This window comes from Lolium perenne, chromosome 1 (genome assembly GCF_019359855.2).
Source record: "Lolium perenne isolate Kyuss_39 chromosome 1, Kyuss_2.0, whole genome shotgun sequence".
Lineage (NCBI taxonomy): Eukaryota > Viridiplantae > Streptophyta > Magnoliopsida > Poales > Poaceae > Lolium > Lolium perenne.
The window spans coordinates 269305828-269324108 of record NC_067244.2 but is presented as its reverse complement, the minus strand read 5'-3'; the positions used below and the strand labels follow the sequence as shown (position 1 = coordinate 269324108).

Genomic DNA, 18281 nt, shown 5'->3' with positions numbered 1-18281 from the left:
CACCCGTAATTTTTCTCGTGATGATTCTTGCTTTTTGTTTTGGATTTTATCCATTTGGCTTATGTTAGACGGATCTGGCCAACACGAGACTCCTCACGAGAACCAATGGTTTGGGTGACTTGTACCCCTTCTTATATGCAACCTCTGGCACTGAAGTCTTGGACACCAAGCAATGCGTCTCTTTCTCATTTTCCTCTCCCCGCGTAATAAAGATTTGCCCACACTTTGAAGCATGTCAATTAGGGAAGCAATCTATACTTTTATTTTCTACCTCTTATTCTGGTGCCATGTCACCATTTGATTTAATACAAACCGATCTATGGACCTCCCCCATTACTAGTTTCTCTAGTTACCAATATTACCTTATGGTGGTTGATGAATTTTATCATTTTTCATGGGTGTTTCTTTTACGCGACAAATCCAACACATGTGCTACGCTGCAATGATTTTTCAGGTTCGTCCTTACCCAATTTGTTGCTATCATGTTTGCCCCACCACTTGCTATCTTTTTACAAGGCATAGATCCCATCTATGATCACCTCGGAATTTTTTTTTGACCGTCGTTGCTTTCCAAACATGTCACACACCGCCTCTCATAAGCTCTCACCACACTATGTACGACGTGTTTTTATTGATTACCCACGGGATCACAAAGGAGGGTACACATGTTTTTATTGGTTATTATCCAACGGGTATTTCAGGCCGATCCAAATGATAGCTTTGCTTTGGTCGTGTACAATCAATTCTTCGGCATAAGTAGGGAAGAAGAGCGTGTAGTCGATGGAGAAGTATCAAGATCGACCGAGATTCGTTGATTCCTTTTGCAACGGTTTAGTGGCGTGAGATTTGGGCCCGCGTGGTAGGGTAAAGGCCGACCGTGGCTGACGGGGTCGTGTACCGGGTTGCGGCTGTAGAACCTAGGAAAACCTTGGTGAGAAGCAAGCAATAGAAAAGTAATTAAACATTCATAATCTCACATGCTCCCTCCCTCTCTCTCCCCCCTACATGAGTTGATATGCACCAAAGTTTTTTTTTTTTTGATAAAGGCACCATAGTTTGTTTGATAGGAAAGACAAAGGATTCTGGAAAAGAGGGTCGAGAGGATGTTAGATTTCATATGAAAAAAGTCTTGCAAATTCATATGCAAAATATTTTGAATGAAAGAGGGGCATCCACTTTTTTTTTTTGAGAAGGGATTGGCATCCACTGGGTTCTTTTTTCCAGCAAAGGCTTCCACTTGGTAGGCAGGCCCAGGCACGGAGGGCCCAGGAAAGAGGGACGCAGGACGGGAAAAGGAAGAGAGAGAGAGATAGAGAGATGCAGCCCAACCCAGCGGTGTGGAGGCGAAGGAAGATCAGATCGCCTATAAAATAACACCAGAGGGCGGGCGGGCATCCATCCAGCCAGCCATCCCGACCCGGTACTACTAGGTCTGCACCCATCCGACCCACCAATCGGTTAGACAGAGTCGGACCGCGACCGAGTCCCTCCCTCCCGGCGCGCGCGTGAGCGCGAGGGAGGATCCCCTCACCCGCGCGGGCCCCACGCCACCCCCGTCCCCGGCGGGGGCTCCTCCTCCTCCTCCTCCTCCCGCGATCCCCTTCCCTCCGCCTCGCCGGCGCCGCCGTCGCGCCTCCCCGGCCACCGCCACCTCGGGTACGTCCTCCTCCCCGCCCCGCCCCCGCTCCTCTCCTCGAGATTTGTTCCCTTCTGCCGCGCCCTCCAGTACGGATAAGGCTGGATCGCCGCCCTCGCGCCCGCGCGCCTGCCTGCGGCCCTCCTCCGCCGCCGCCTCGCGCGCGTGCGCCCACCAGGGTTCCGTTCCGTTCCGTGCGCCGCGCCCGCCGCAGATTTCGAATCGAATTTTAAACCGCCCCACCCGGGCGTTCCCTCCTTCGCACGCCACGCCACGCCATGGCCACCACCGCCTCTCCCACGAGATCTCACGCCGCACTCAGTTCCCAGCCCACCACGAGCCCGCATGCCACTCCTCGCGTGCCCGCGTTGCTATTCGTACTACTATCCCGCTGTTGTTTCCGCCACTTGGTCACTTCCTTCACAGGCTTACTAACAACTCCTCTGCTGTTTGCTGTGCAGGTAACCTCCGCACGCGGTCGATCACTCCATCGACAGGCGCCACTGCTGCGCAGCTGCACTGAAGCGCGCGCGGCCGGTTCGCCACCTCGGATGACCCATGGCGCAGAGCTCGTCCCGGCTTCACCGCCTGCTCACCTTGCTAGACAGTATCCTGCTTGCTTGCCTCCTTGCGTACACATGATTTAACTCTTGTTCTTATGTTATGTTCACTTCTAGTCTGTGCCCACTCCATGGACAAAAAATAACTAGTCAGGGGTGTCAAGTTGGCCATGCTTAACTGCGCTCTTCTGCCAGCATATCTACCTCATAATCCTGCTTTGTTTGTTACATATGATGACTACCTGCTGTTGCTCTTGTTGTGCTCGCTTCTAGCTCGTGCCCGTTCCATGGTCAAAAAATTACTTCGCCATGCTTGATTCCACTCTTCTGGACCCTACCTACTGCTTAGTGTTCAAAACGAATTCCTCCCATGTGCTCCTCATCATCGTCTGTTTTGCAAAGTTTCCTTTAACAACCCTACCCTAGCTGGCTCCACGCAAGCAACGAGGTTCGCGGCCGCACGCCAGATCGGAGATATTGCCAAGTCGCATCCCCTGGAGCTTAGTGCCCTGTTGAAGAAGGTATGTGGACCAAGTTAATCAGTTTCTGAGATTTGCAAACTTGGACACTTGATCCTTCAAGTGTGTCTGCTTAGTATGCTGTGCTGTTTAAGATATGATGATCTTTGGGTATGAAGGAATACATGTACTTCTAGCTGCTATGCTTGTTTGGTAACCACACGAAAACATTCTACACTTTTTTTTTTCCGTTGTGCTGCATCACCAGTTATGTATAAGTTGATCCGTCTGATAGAAAATTTCTTGGGCTTACATGAATTCATGTATGCATGCTCAAGATGTTTATAATTATTTTTTAAGGAGATACTCACACATGCCACAATGTTTGTGATATTTGATATCCTTCCACGTATTGAGTGTCAGATGTTCAGTTTGTAGGATAAATAATATGCCCCCATATATATGATATCAACATATTAGTATATCTGCTCTACTTAGCTTACTGTCGAGTCGACCTGCTTTTATTTTTATGTATTTACACATGCAATGGTGGCTAAACTTGATGCTGTCATGTGCCAAACTTTAGGTTTCTCAGTACATTCGTAGTAAGAATTGGGACACAAGGGTTGCTGCAGCACGTGCAATCGGTGCCATAGCAGAGAATGTCAAACACATGTCAGTGAAAGACTTGTTTGCATCTGTGGAAGCAGAAAAACATGCTTCTGGATTATCTGATGAAACTGCTGATGTTGGGTCAGCACTGCCACCTCCTGATACTGCTGCAACATCTGAGCTTGCTTTTGGAAGGTGAATATACTTTACCTTTTTCTATCTTGCTGACATCTCTGAAAATTAAGAAACTGATGCTATTCTTTTTCGTACAGCTTTGATATCAACAGGGTATTGGAATTTGGATCTCCTTTGTTGTCATCAGGTGGACAGGTGTATTCTCTTGTACCATTATTGTCCCTCCTCAATATTTGATGAGCATGACTAAAACTATTTTGGATTTCTTTTGTGGCACGTCTATGAGCTACGTAAAATTTCAATGCATTTTTTTATGGTTCATATGTGCCTCTGTTGTTCGGTACGGCTATCTTATTTTCTTGTTATATACATTGAACAAGAAAAATCGACATTGAATATAAAAATAGTTCTTCAGCACTTCATATTAGGGTGTGCAGTATTTGACTTTAACTCTCTTTAGGATATAATTCTGAGTGGACAATGAAAAGATTTGTCAATGTAATCTGCGGTACCTAGTAGTCATATATTTGCCTAAATTTCTCAATTAGCTAGACTCGAAAGGAATCTCAGCTCGGCAGTTTCTTGACTTGGTCTGTATCAAGATACACTAAGAACTTACTTTTAAGAGTGAAACTGACAGTTCCCTTTTGATTTTTGCCTGTTTTTGTGTTGCTGCAACATTGCTTAATTTTTTTTTTGCGTTTTTATTACTAGGAATATGATGTTGCTAATGATAATGGCAAGAATCCAGCAGACCGCTTAGCTCGCCAAAAGCAAAATCTTCGGCGGCGCTTAGGTATGTATGTTATTTCCTTACAATGGTAAAGCGAATCTATTTCAAAGATTTAGTTAATGTTTTATCTTATTGTTTGTCAGAGTTCCCAAAATACAGATTGTATTGACATTGTAGGCTTTGTAGCTTTCAAGATTGATAACAAGCGTTTTTTTTTTTTGCAATATCAGTTTTGTAATGCTTGTTCTTGTGTTCTCTACATTTGAATTTCCGCTCATCAGTTCGAATTCATATCTTGGTGATCACTGAAAGTTTAGAAGCTAATTTTCCGACTAATTTTAGTGCACTGCTTACATCCATTGTATTTGCTGAGATTGGTTGCTGGGGTTAAATATTATTTTTAAAAGGTACTAATTATTAGTTGCTCGTTCATATCCTTTTGCTTAAAATATGTGATTCAAAGCATGATCTGTTATCATATACTACCTCTGGACTTAATTAATTGACGCCACCCACCACTAATGACATGCATCGGCAGGTCTCCCTCCGCGTCGATTAAATCCGACCGGAGGGAGTAGGATCTTTGTGTGCTGGTTTCATAATGTCTGCTTCGCATATTTCCAGTGTTGTTTTGGAACACTTGCATATTATTCTCTTATTCTAATGCAGGTCTTGATGTGTGCGAGCAGTTCATGGATTTCAATGATGTTATCAAAGATGAGGATCTTCTTGCCCAAAAGAATTATTGGGATGCAAATGTCCAGAACAATGGATTTTATTCGTTTAATAGTGGTCAAAATATTCAGCACTTGGTCGCCTCCATGGTTCCTAGGTATCCGAAACATTCTAATTATCGACCTAAGCGATTAAGTGCAAGGGAACGCAATATGCTGAAGCGGAAAGCAAAGAGCAATGCAAAAGATCATACTAAGTCTGCACCAGAGGATGATGAGGTCGCGCTGAAAAATTCTGCATCGTCCAATGGAGCATCTTCTGACCAAGTTGCTGCATATAATGTATGATCAGTCAACCACATATTCTAAGATATACTGGATTTAGTTTTATGATATAGTTAATATATATTAGGTTCCTCATTCCTGAAATAATCTGAAGCATCAGCAAATTTGTTGTCTGCTAGTTTTTTTTTAATATTTCCAAAGTTTAAAAGTGGAGAATTCTGTTTCTTACCATTCAGTTGCTAGCTAGAGTGTATCATGCCTACATATGTGGCAGGGGACAAGTGGTTAATGCACTTGCGCTTGCCTGGGCTTGTCGGCACTGAACGCATGCACACGTTTGCTAGTTTATCATTGCTTCTGCATTGTCTGGCAATTTACACATTACTCTTTCAGTACCTTGTCTTCAATCCATGATGATTTGATAATTTTATTTCTCTAATTTCAGGATACTTCTGACACAGTTGTAGATGAAGACAACACGGAGTACAGCGACAGTGGGAGATGGCCTTTTCAACAATTTGTGGATCAGCTTCTTCTTGATATGTTCGATCCTAGTAAGTTCATCTCCCAACTCCTATATTTGTCTCCTTTTGTCTTGCTTATAACCATTAACTGAGTGTTTCCCATTAGTTTGGGAAGTTCGCCATGGCACCATTATGGCTTTGAGGGAAATTTTGACGCATCAAGGTGCTTGTGCTGGAGTATATATCCCTGATCTGAGCTCACCTCTTGCTGATCTGGATGATAGATCCGATTCTGACTCCCTGAAAAGGCCACATGGTATTGATCTTAACGACGGCATAGATGTGGAACAGCTTGAACCAGTTCTGAAGAGACATAAGAAAGATGAGCCAAATTCTTCTGAGATTATTCATGAATCGGTTGCGGAGAGACTTACAGAAGAGAAGCCAAATCCTTCTGAGATTATGGACATTGACTTGGATAAGAAGCTGGTCAATGCGGATGATTCCAAAGCAGAGGCAGGTTTGAGTAATGTGTTCACTATATCAAGTGTTGAACCTAATTCTGCTGATGTAAAGGTTGAACCAGAGTTGCAGCTTGATAATTCAACTGGTCTTTCTAAAGCGGATACATCCTGTACATCACTCCACAATGCAGTCAGCTCGGCATCAACTCCAAGTTCTGTTATACATGTTCATGAAAATTTGAAGTATGTGAAACTGATGAAACTGGCCAAGCACTCATGTATGAAGAATTGGGAGTTTCTTCAAGATTGTGCAATTCGTTTCCTTTGCGTGCTTTCATTGGACCGGTATGCATATCTAGACTTCAAGATACACATACATATATTTCCTTTTATTCGTTATTAGCCTTATTTCTGTACGCCTTATTCTGCTGGCAGCTTTGGGGATTATGTATCTGATCAAGTGGTTGCCCCTGTCCGTGAAACTTGCGCTCAAGCTCTTGGTGCTGTACTGAAGTACATGCATCCTTCTTTAGTGTGCCATACACTAAATATCTTACTGCAAATGCAGGTATGTGTTGTAGACTTGTAGTTATCTGTCTCGTGATCATCCACTTTTAGAACAATATACATTCACTTTTGTTGTCACCGTCATCTCTTTTATTTGTTTTTTCAGCACAGGCAAGAGTGGGAAGTTCGTCATGGGAGCCTCCTTGGAATCAAATACTTGGTTGCGGTTCGCAAGGTGATGATTACTATTCGAGCAACTGATGACTTAATATGATAATTTAGTTCCATATTTCACTATTATGTGATTGGTGACACCTTGGGTTTTGTTCAAATCACGCCAATCTTGGTGCCCCTGAGTGCACTGTTAATGGCTTGTTTATTAATACTGATGTATGACTTTGATACCTGATCTGTGCACAAAATTGATAATATTGATTCCTACCTCACCAGGAAATGCTTAAAGATCTGTTTGAGTATGTCCTTCATGCTTGTAAGGCTGGTTTGGAGGATCCAGATGATGATGTCCGTGCTGTAGCTGCAGAGGCCCTGATCCCAGCTGCTGCTTCTTTAGTTAGACTAAATGATCAAATGCTGCATTCAGTTGTGATGTTGTTATGGGATATATTGCTTGACCTTGACGACCTAAGCCCATCTACAAGCAGGTATTATTCTTGCATCATGTGTTATACATGCATTAGCCTAAAGTTGAGCATACACCAATGATTGTTCGACCAGTTCAATTTTGGCTTTTGTATCATCTTCTGAAACTAAACCAACCACCATTACCATTAATCCTGCTGTATATATGGAGTTATTATTTTTTGTTCTGTATAGCTGTTTTCTGTTTTGCTCATAAATTTCTCTTCTTTTTCAGTGTAATGAATTTGTTAGCTGAGATATACTCGCAACCAGAGATGGTTCCGAAGATGCTTGGCATGACAGCCTTAGGGGAAAGAGAATTTGATCTAAACAAAGCTACTCAGACAGCTGAGCAAGAAGACATGTTGGCATATAGCGAGAACCCTTATGTTTTAGCCACACTGACACCCCGTTTGTGGCCTTTTATGAGACACAGCATTACTTCAGTTCGGCGTTCTGCTATACGAACATTGGTAAGAACTATTTGGAATTTAGGATCGACTTTGGTTTCCTGTGCTGATGTATCAGGCATTCACTACTTTTCTTGAACCGAGTTATGAAAATTAGCAGAATCATCATTGCAGTCACAAACCTCTACAACCATGTGGTGCAACTTTGTCCACTAAACGTTACCAGAGTTTTAGAATTAATTTACTCCCCCAGATCCATAATAAGTGTTGGGGTGTTAGTTCAAATTTAGTCGTTCAAAATTAGTCTAAATTTGAACTAACACCCCAACACTTATTATGGATCGGAGGTAGTATGGAAATTAGCAGAGTCATCACCTTTCAATCACATGTCTCTACAGCTGATGTAGTTCAGCAGCTTTGAACCATCTGGCTAATCCCTTTTCTACTTTGTTTACTAAAGAAACTACATTCCTTAGATTAAGTCGCAATTACTGAGTAATGCAAATTTGCCATTAAGTATAATGATTTTGTAGTGCCAATACACATCTAACATTTGCATCTGCCTGATCTTTTTGGCAACTTCGTTTAGTAAAAGCAACCTTCCTTGGGATCTTTTTCCCAGTCACAAGCATGGAATAATAATGCAATTTCATTGCCATTATATATTGAGATTTTTAGTGTGAGTCACATCTATCATTATTCCTAGTTAACTGTGAAGTCCCAACTGTTTGTAGGAGAGGCTTCTTGAAGTTGGCAATACCGGAAGTTCAGCTGGAAACACCCCATCTACATTCTGGCCTACATCTATATTGGGTGACTCGCTGCAGGTTGTCTTCCAGAATATACTTTTGGAGTCAAATGACGAGATTCTTCGATCTTCTGAAAGGGCATGGAAACTTCTACTTCAGGTTACTATTGTTCTGGACTTCTGGAAAAGAAAGTTCATTAATCTTGTCTATCATAGGCTTATATTAACAAACAAAACTGTCTTTATTGTGTAGTGCCCTGCAAAGGACCTTGAGTGTGCTGCAGTGTCATATTTCAGTAACTGGGTGCAACTTGCTACATCTCCATATGGCACTGCATTGGATTCTACAAAAATGTTTCTGCCAGTTGCCCTTCCCCGAGGTAGTCGTTCAAGAGCTGCTGCAAAGATAAGTTCTGCAAGGCTAGAACATGAAAGTTCAAGGATGATATCTTTTGGTTCTACAGGGGAAAATTCTTCACATGAGAGGCATTTTGAGGTTTCGTCGAATGTTCCAAAGATAATTGTGGGGGCTGATTCTGACAAATCTGTTACTCATACACGGGTGCTAACAGCAATGGCCCTTGGGCTCTTTGCCGCAAAGTTGCCAGTTGGCTCGTGGCAAGTTGTTCTTACTCCACTTGCAAATGATGTCATGTCTTCCTCAGGAGTCCAGAGACAGGTTTGTAATGGCCCCATTATATTAGTTTGTAATATCTTCACTCCTGAACTATTCACACTGTACTTATTTGTTTTGTTGTTCCAGGTTGCTTCTATGGTTATTGTTTCTTGGTTTAAAGATCTCAGAGGAAGAGATCTTGCTGCCGTGGGCGCATTGCTAGCTTTCTTCTCCTCTGTGAAAGAGTATCTGTTGGATTTACTATCTTGCTCTGATCCTGCGTTTCCAACAAAAGACTCTGTGCTTCCATATTCTGAACTTGCAAGAACGTACACAAAGATGCGCAATGAAGCCACTAATTTGTTCCGCTCAGTTGATTCTTGTGCTATATTCAAAGATTATGCCAGCGGCTTAAATTTTAACGCTGACATGCTGAGCGTTGATGAAGCTATTAATTTTGCTTCAAAGCTGTTGTTGCCCACTGAACTTGATCTTCCTTCGGACAGTGAGAAAATTGTCCTGAATAACGTAGAGTCCGCAAAACAAGGCCTGTTGTCTACATCAGGCTACTTGAAATGTGTTCAGGTATTTCAAGTCTCTATATTTTTGTTAGATTGTTGAAGTTCTGTGTTACATCATTCTATGTATTTATTTCTTTTTTTCTAAGTGATCCATGGCAACATCTTCACATATTTTTTTTTATCATTTGATACTATTCTACAGAATAATTTGCACGTAACAGTCTCTTCTTTAGTGGCTTCTGCTGTCGTCTGGATGTCTGGGTTACCAAGCAAGTTGAACCCAGTCATTTTACCTTTGATGGCTGCTATAAAAAGAGAACAGGTAAACATGTAGCTTTGTGCTTATTTTAGCAAGTTCTGCTTCTAGCAATTCAGCATATAAACTTGGATGATTCCATGTCATGCAGGAGGAGCTACTTCAAGACAAAGCTGCAGATGCACTTGCGGAGCTCATTTTTAGTTGTGTTGGTCGGAAGCCTGGTCCCAATGACAAGCTAACAAAGAACCTCTGCACCTTAGCATGCACGGATATTTATGAGACACCTCAAGCTGCAGTCATCAATTCAATGCAGGTTATTGAGGACCAAAATCTGCTGTCAATTGGGAAGCGTTCTAGCAATCACAAATCCAGGGGTCATGCTAGTTCTGGTGGTGAAGAAAGAACAAAAACGGAAGGTTTTATTAGCCGTCGTGGATCAGAGTTGGCTCTAAAGCATCTCTGTGAGAAATTTGGATCATCATTATTTGAGAAACTCCCGAAGATATGGGATTGCCTTACCGAATTTCTTAAACCTGTTGAGATCCAAGATGGCATTCAGAAAGATGATCCAAGTATTGCACAACTAGGCAGATCTTGTGAGGACAAGGACCCACAGTCTGTCATAAACAATATTCAGGTTTGTCCCATGAGGGCTTAATTTGAATTCAGTGTATCATGGCTGCTTTACACAAGATAGCTATATTCTCTAGGCTTAAGTTGTCATGTCACATACCCAATTTCTAATGATGCGCCTGGCTCTTGCAGGTTGTTCGCTCAGTTACACCTCACCTACCTGAGCCCTTAAGGCCTCAGCTGTTAAGGCTCCTTCCCTGTATTCTTGGGTGCGTGCGTCATCCTCATGTAGCTGTTAGGTTAGCGGCTGCCAGATGCATCACATCAATGGCGAAGTCATTGACTGGTAATGTGATGGTAGTTGTTATAGAAAATGCCATTCCTATGCTGTCGGATTCATCTTCTGTGTGTGCAAGACAAGGAGCTGGGATGCTTTTGAGCCTTCTTGTTCAGGGTTTGGCTGTGGAGTTGGTTCCTTATGCTCCTTTCCTTGTTGTACCTCTTCTGAGGTGCATGAGTGACCCTGATGGATCTGTTAGGCAGTCTGTTACTCACAGTTTTGCTGCTTTGGTTCCTTTGCTGCCATTAGCGAAGGGTGTTCCGCTACCGAGTGGACTAAGTGAGCGCTTATCTAGAAGCACGGAAGATGCAGAATTTCTGGAACAACTCCTTGACAACTCCCAAATTGATGATTACAAGCTCAACATTCATCTTAGCGTTGAGTTACGAAGGTCTGTAACTATCATCGAACTTCCTTTGCCAGAATGTAGCTTCATGATAATCAGTTTCATGCATAGATAAATTATCATACACATTGAATCTGCAGTTCGGTTCATATGTCAAAATATGATGTGCCTCTTTGCAGGTTTACAATATTTGTTTTGATGTCCTTTTTTCAGGTACCAGCAAGAAGGAATCAACTGGTTAGCATTCCTGAGACGGTTTAAGTTACATGGAATTTTATGTGATGACATGGGGCTTGGCAAGACACTCCAGGCATCTGCTATTGTAGCAAGTGATATTGCTGAGTCACGTGCACGGAATGATGACAAAGATCCAAAATCTTTGATTATCTGTCCTTCTACTTTAGTAGCACATTGGGAATACGAAATGGAGAAGTACATAGACAGCTCTATCATGAAACCTCTTCAGTACGTTGGTTCATCACCAGACAGGATACTGCTGCGTAGTCAATTTGATAAGTTCAATGTTATCATTACATCGTATGATATTATACGCAAGGATATCGATTTCCTTGAGAATATCTATTGGAACTATTGTGTTCTGGATGAAGGGCACATCATCAAAAACTCAAGATCTAAAGTAACGTCTGCTGTGAAACAGTTGAAAGCGCAACACCGTCTTATCCTGAGTGGAACTCCTATTCAGGTAAAACTTTAGCTGCTCTCCGTATCTGTTCACTTTCATAGCTATTACTGTTTTGTTGTGTATGTTCTCTGTGGAAGCTAATGCTATTGATTAAATTATTTCTTTATTTTGAAACATTCTACTGAACTGCAGAACAATGTACTGGAATTGTGGTCTCTATTCGACTTCCTTATGCCTGGGTTTCTTGGAACAGAAAAACAGGTAGGTTGCGCTTTGAATTTTTGAGAAAGATTGCGCTTTGAATTTTTACTTCGTTGTTATGGCACCGACTCGTAGTAACTTTTGTGATTCTTCAATGGAACTGTTAGTAAAAAAACATGCCCCCTTTTCAAGAATATACTTGAGCTTCAGTTTTTTACAATTCAGTTGCATTAGCCTCCTACTCCATCCGAAAATGTATATCATATTTGGATCTGTGAAGGCAAGAGTTTGACCAACAATTGCTTCATCCATATTTGCTTATTAGTTGAAGGATGGTCAGCTGATATACTTTTCCTCCAGAATCCTGACACCATAGCAACAGAAACCGTCAGACATACTTTCTTATATATGATGATGTTTAAATTATGATGTATGTGGTAGGCTACAGCATAGGATCATATTCCAACTAGTCCAGGAAGGATAAACCTGGAAGTGAAATACATACATACCAAAAAAAGGAGATTACCTCTTAAATTGTACATACAACCCAAACATATGAACCAAAGAAACGAAACACCTTTCGTAAATTAAACCTAGGGTACGTTTGGTTCTACACCCACCAAATGTTTTGCTAGTCAACCTTTTGCTTGCCCATGAGTTGGCCAACAATAACAAGAAAAATGAACTAGGGGTCTGTTTGGATGCTGCCAAGGCTCGCCCTGCCAATTCGCGGGCACGCCAAAAAATTGGCGAAGGAATCATGCGCCCCCTTCTCGCCAAAATGTTGGCGTGAAATGAACTGGAAAGTGAAGTAGGCATGGGCACGCCAATTTATTGGCGTTCAACCAAACAGGCAACAGACCAGTCAGTCAACGCCTATTTTTTGGCAGGGCAGCTCGGGGCTCTAATCCAAACAGCCCCTACATTGGCCAAAGAGGCAATTGGCATGCCAAATATTTTGCAACCATCCAAACAAAGACCAACGATTTGGCCATGACCAAAAAAAAATGATATTTGGCCATTGGCATGCCAATTTTTTTGCAACCATCCAAACGAAGACCAACAATTTGGCCATGCCCAAAGAATTGATATTTGGCCATTGGTATGCCAAGTATTTTGCAACCATCCAAACAAGGAACCCTAGGTCTAACTAAGTTAGCCCTATACAGTTTCTTTCTCTTTTTCTTTTGCTTTCTCTGCTTTTTGTTTTTGGTAGCTTTGCTACTCTTGTATGCTCCCGTCTTCTCGACGGCTTCTTCTAATATATAATGACGCATGCTTTGGCATGTGTTCGAGAATTTTTTTTTGGCCATGACCAAAAAATTGATATGGTAAGTTTTGGCCACAATCCGAACATACCCTTAGTGAAAACAAGATGATATCAATCAGTTAAAAGTAAGTGCTTTCTTGAAGACAAAATCTTTAGTGCTTGTCCAGAGTACACCTATGCTTTCGTGGCAGCTATCATTATTCTTGAAAGTACTTTATTGCTGCAATCTGACCAAAGATTGATTTGCACAGTTCCAAGCTACATATGGGAAACCACTGATAGCAGCTAAAGATTCGAAATGTTCAGCAAGGGATTCTGAAGCTGGCATTCTTGCAATGGAGGCACTTCATAAGCAGGTTTTTTTTACCTTCTGTTAGATTTTAGAAATAACACTATGTTATGACCTTTGTCGATGAATAAATAAACCTTGCTATACCAGGTCATGCCGTTTCTACTCAGAAGAACCAAGGATGAAGTCTTATCCGATCTTCCAGAGAAGATCATCCAGGATAGATATTGCAACCTCAGTCAATTGCAGCTGAAACTTTATGACAAATTCTCTAACTCCAATGCAAGAGAAGAGATCTCAACTATTGTAAAAGCAAATGAATCAGAGCAATCTACTGCTCAACCAAAGGCAACTCGTCATGTGTTTCAGGTGCTACACTCAAACAAGTCTCTTGTTTATCAATATTGTATTATCTGCTTTGGTACTAGCCTCTAAATCGATATGCTTTTTGTATGCAGGCATTACAATACCTATTAAAACTCTGCAGCCATCCTTTACTTGTAACTGGGGAGAGCCCACCTGACTATCTTGTGGATCATCTAAAGGAAATAGGTGTGGGAACTAGTGGTGCGCTGCATGAGCTGCACCACTCTCCTAAGCTTGTTGCTCTTCAAGAGATACTTCACGAATGTGGTATAGGATTAGAAATATCAAGTCCTGATGCTTCCGCAGCTGTTGGGCAACACAGAGTTCTGATTTTCGCTCAACATAAGGTATTGGGTCCATTTTGTTGTGGAGTGTCCTCTCTCTTGCTTCTGCTCTTATTTTCATCCTTGTTCTATTCTCAACTATTTGTGTAGGCTTTTCTTGACGTTATCGAGAAGGACCTGTTTCAGTCCCATATGAGAAGGTGAGTTTTATGATTTTTTCCTAATTAGTTGTCTAGATATGAAGCATATTATATTCAGTGCTGCTACTAGACTGTATACTCCGTAAAGTTGAGTAGGGATACCAACTGATTAAATTGACCAAGAACTATTTTAGCTTGGTAGTTTTAGTGTACATTTACTTGCCATTTCATCTTGATGCAACAGTTAATGCACATTACTCTGTTATCATATTCCCTTACTAGTTAAACTGTCTGATTATTTGGTATTTTTGCAGTGTCACATATTTGCGGCTTGATGGCTCTGTTCAAACAGAGAAGAGATTTGAGATTGTCAAATCGTTCAATTCAGATCCAACCATTGACGTGCTTCTATTAACAACACATGGTAAGTTCAACAAATTCCATAAGAACTGGAGTTTTACTCCTTGGTATGCTGGAAAAGGTTGCTCAGATTGTTCGTTTTGTTGCAGTTGGTGGTTTGGGCTTGAATTTGACATCTGCCGACACATTGGTCTTCATGGAACATGATTGGAACCCGATGAAGGATCTCCAGGTTCGTCTTTTGCATCTTGTCACATAGACATTCGTTTTATTCGCATCAGAACTATGCTATTTGTCATATTTTCGCGTTGTCCCCTGATAAGTAGTATTCTGCTCTTACAGGCAATGGACAGAGCACATCGCCTGGGTCAAAAGAAAGTTGTGAACGTGCACCGTCTCATCATGCGCGGCACCGTGGAAGAGAAAGTGATGAGCCTCCAGCGGTTCAAGGTGTCTATTGCCAATGCGGTCATCAATGCCGAGAATGCTAGCCTGAAGACCATGAACACTGACCAGCTGCTTGATCTATTCACTTCGACCCCTGCTTCCAGAAAGGTAAATCCTTGGGACAAGTCAAAATGCGAATGATTGCTCTCTGATCCTATCTCTCTGTTCTCATTTGAATGATTTGGTTCTGATCTCATGTCCCCAAATGATACACAGGCGTCGGTTCTCCCAAGCAGTTCAATTGGTGAGGACAGTAAAGACTCCAGTGGAAAACCTGGCAAGAAGGGCCTGAAGTCCATCCTAAACGGGCTGGACGAGCTGTGGGACCAGTCACAGTACGCGGATGAGTACGACATGAACCAGTTCCTGGTGAAGCTCAACGGGTGAACATCCGCCGCGAGTGTACAGTGTAAAGTTAAATCAGGCAACATCAGATATCTCTTTTGTTTTTTTTTTTCATAGGAAGAAAGAGGGATGATCGCAAGATCGATCTAGAGCAGGATGATGGGGCTAACTTATAGGCGAATTGAGACGGTGAATCTCAGTTTTGTTTTTCGATTTTGTTAGGAGGGTTATCTAGATGCCTGGCCGTGGGTCAGAGGCTGTAAAGTTTTGGTCTTATTTATGATCCAAGTGCAGCTTCTTTTGAATTTATAGTCCAAGTGCAGATTCTTTTGAAAATATTGTTCAAGTGCAGTTTCTTTGAAATTGCGTCTTTTTTTTTTCTAGTTGTGTTTCTGTTACTATAACTAAGAATAATAGTACTACTGCCACGGGGTATTCGTTTGACGATGTGTGCTGGGGACAGTTGGTGGGTGTTCAGGATACAGTAAATCCACTGAAGAATAGCTGTTCTCGTCCTGCTCGGCTTCCCGCGACAGCAGAACGAAGTCTCTTTGAAGCTGCTGCTGTTGCCGGGCCCGAGAGGGTGACCGGTGCTGGGCAGACTGCCAAAGCTGGGGGCCGAGCCGCACCACACCATGTCCAACCAGCTTCTTTTAAATTTATTCAAATTCAAATTGTGTTTTTTCTAGATTTGTTTCTTGAATAATAGTGCTACTGCCAGACGTTAGATACTGTATATCGTTTTTGACGGTCTGATGTGATCAGACAAGATTCCGGGGGCAGCTGATAGGGTAGATTTTCTTACCCTTGGGTAAGGTTAGACTCTGTCTGACCTTGGGATGATCCAAGTCGTCGTCTTGTCCAAGGAAACTTGAGTTTTGCACTTTTCTAGCGTTGTTGTTGCTCTATGTGAAGTGGTGAGACCTTTCCGCCAGCAGCACTTGGACGTAGTTCTCCGCCTCTTCGGTTGGACACCAGATGACCTACAGGCCGCCTCAGATGCACCAGTGGATTGTTGCATTGTCATTTGGAATGTGCGTGGACTTAATTCACCTGTCAGGCGTCTTGCTGTTTGTCAGGCTATCTCGCCTGCGCGAGCAGCCGTTGTTTGTCTCCAGGAGACCAAGATGGCGGTTATCTCTGACCGCGTGGTACGTGAATGCCTAGGTCCGGCCTTCGATGCTTTCTACTATCTCCCGGCAGTAGGCACCAGGGGTGGTATCCTCCTAGCATGGCAGTCCACTTTGGTGACGGTGTCCAACCCTCACATGACTGAGAATGCCATCACGACGAGGATCTCTATCAGTGGAGGGGACAGTTGGTGGTTCCCTGGGGTTTATGGACCACAGAGTGATACGGACAAGTGCTCCTTCTTACAAGAGCTACAGGATATCCGAGACCTTCATGCATGGCCGTGGATGGTGGCGGGAGATTTCAATATAATTGTGGACTCCCATGACAACAACCAAGGAGTCCTACACCGTCGGATGATGGGCAGATTCAGAAGGACTCTATCCAATCTTGATCTCAAGGAGGTGTACAGAGATTCACTTGGTCCAATGAGCGCGTACAACCAACTTTGGAAAAGCTGGATAGGGTCTTCACGACCGTGGATTGGGAGGATTTGTTCCCAGATGCTTTCCTATCCGCCATGTCCAGTGGACCCTCTGACCATTGCCCCCTGGTGCTTAACCTGGCCCCGGACTTGCACAGAGGGCGTAGATTCCAGTTCCAGTCTTTCTGCCCCAAGGTAGACGGCTTCCTGGAAGTGGTCCGGGAAGTGTGGATGATGCAGCCTCGCGAGCCGAACCCTTTCAAGCGATTAGATCAGAAGCTTAGAGCCACGGCGAAAAGGCTAGCCAGCTGGAGCTCCAAGTTCATTGGCAGTGTCAAGCTGCAAATCCAGATGGCCACAGAGTTGATTCTTCGGTTCGACATTGCTATGGAGTCTAGACAGTTGTCAACACAGGAGAGGGCCCTTCGGCGCCTGCTGAAGAAGAAGCTCCTAGGGCTGGCATCTCTGGAGAGGAGGATTGCTCGACAGCGTTCCCGCATTCTTTGGCTCCGAGAGGGGGATGCATGTACCCGGTTTTTCCACCTGCATGCAAGCCATAGGCGGCGCAAGAACTTTATTGGCCATTTGGTCGTCGATGATAGGCGAGTTACTGAGCATTCTGAGAAGGCAGAAGCAGTGGACGATTTCTTTGATCACCTCTTGGGGGTAACGACTGATAGACCTTTCTCGCTAGATCTGGAGTTTCTTGGGCTTCCCTCTCTTGACCTCCAGCATATTGATGGAGTGTTGACGGAGGAGGAAGTGTGGAAAGCCATAAGAGACATGTCCCTGGACAAATGTCCCGGCCCGGATGGTTTCTCAGCCCGTTTCTTCCGGACATGCTGGAACATCATCAAGGAGGATGTCATGGAAGCGTTCAACTCCCTATCCCGCTTGGATAGCCGTGGCTTCGGATCGATCAATGAAGCCTTCATCACCCTCTTACCAAAGAAGGAGGGGGTGGAGGAAGTCCGGGATTTCAGACCCATCAGCCTGATACATGGTGTGGCCAAGTTGGTGGCTAAGGTGATTGCTAACAAGATCGCCCCTGTCCTCCCTCAGATGATAGGACCGCAGCAGAGTGCATTCATGCGTGGAAGGTGCTTGCACGATAATTTCATGATGGTTCAGGGAACGACACGGAAGCTCCATAGCAGTGCCACTTCCACAATCCTCCTCAAATTGGATATAACCAAGGCTTTCGACACCGTGGACTGGGCACTCCTTTTGGAGGTCCTCCGGAAGATTGGGTTTGGTGAGAGGGTCCTGGCGGTTATCTGTGCCCTCCTCTCCACATCAACCACCCGGGTCTTGCTGAATGGTACTCCTGGTGCGCGGATTGCGAACAGGCGTGGACTACGTCAAGGGGACCCCTTATCCCCTCAGCTCTTCATTCTGATC

At 43.4% G+C, this 18281-nt stretch overlaps 1 protein-coding gene across 2 annotated transcripts; it reads left to right on the top strand.

Annotated features, from left to right (window-relative positions):
• Window positions 1-1493: 1493 nt before the first annotated feature.
• On the top strand, window positions 1494-15661 carry LOC127327923 (TATA-binding protein-associated factor BTAF1). 2 transcript variants are annotated; one of them, XM_051354744.2, is made up of 30 exons: window positions 1494-1656; window positions 2098-2243; window positions 2623-2717; window positions 3241-3461; window positions 3539-3596; window positions 4116-4197; window positions 4804-5150; window positions 5539-5647; window positions 5724-6366; window positions 6457-6589; window positions 6695-6763; window positions 6979-7190; window positions 7403-7640; window positions 8312-8485; window positions 8579-8705; window positions 8790-9004; window positions 9089-9526; window positions 9665-9784; window positions 9870-10358; window positions 10487-11025; window positions 11194-11683; window positions 11816-11884; window positions 13346-13450; window positions 13534-13752; window positions 13842-14096; window positions 14184-14233; window positions 14488-14597; window positions 14683-14765; window positions 14876-15088; window positions 15197-15661. In XM_051354744.2, exons 2-30 carry the CDS (start codon window positions 2195-2197, stop codon window positions 15365-15367), a joined length of 6123 nt encoding a protein of 2040 aa, XP_051210704.1. In that variant the 5' UTR covers window positions 1494-1656; window positions 2098-2194; the 3' UTR covers window positions 15368-15661. The 2 variants fall into 2 exon arrangements, with proteins under 2 accessions (XP_051210704.1, XP_051210702.1); XM_051354742.2 differs by having other exon boundaries at window positions 8579-9004.
• The last annotated feature ends 2620 nt before the right edge of the window (window positions 15662-18281 follow it).

Coding starts and splice junctions, on each gene's coding strand:
- LOC127327923 (XM_051354742.2), top strand. CDS start 2,195: ATGGCGCAGAGCTCGTCCCGGCTTCACCGCCTGCTCACCTTGCTAGAC. Junction 9,527..9,664: donor GCTACTTGAAATGTGTTCAG/GTATTTCAAGTC, acceptor ACTATTCTACAG/AATAATTTGCACGTAACAGT. Junction 9,785..9,869: donor CTGCTATAAAAAGAGAACAG/GTAAACATGTAG, acceptor CATGTCATGCAG/GAGGAGCTACTTCAAGACAA.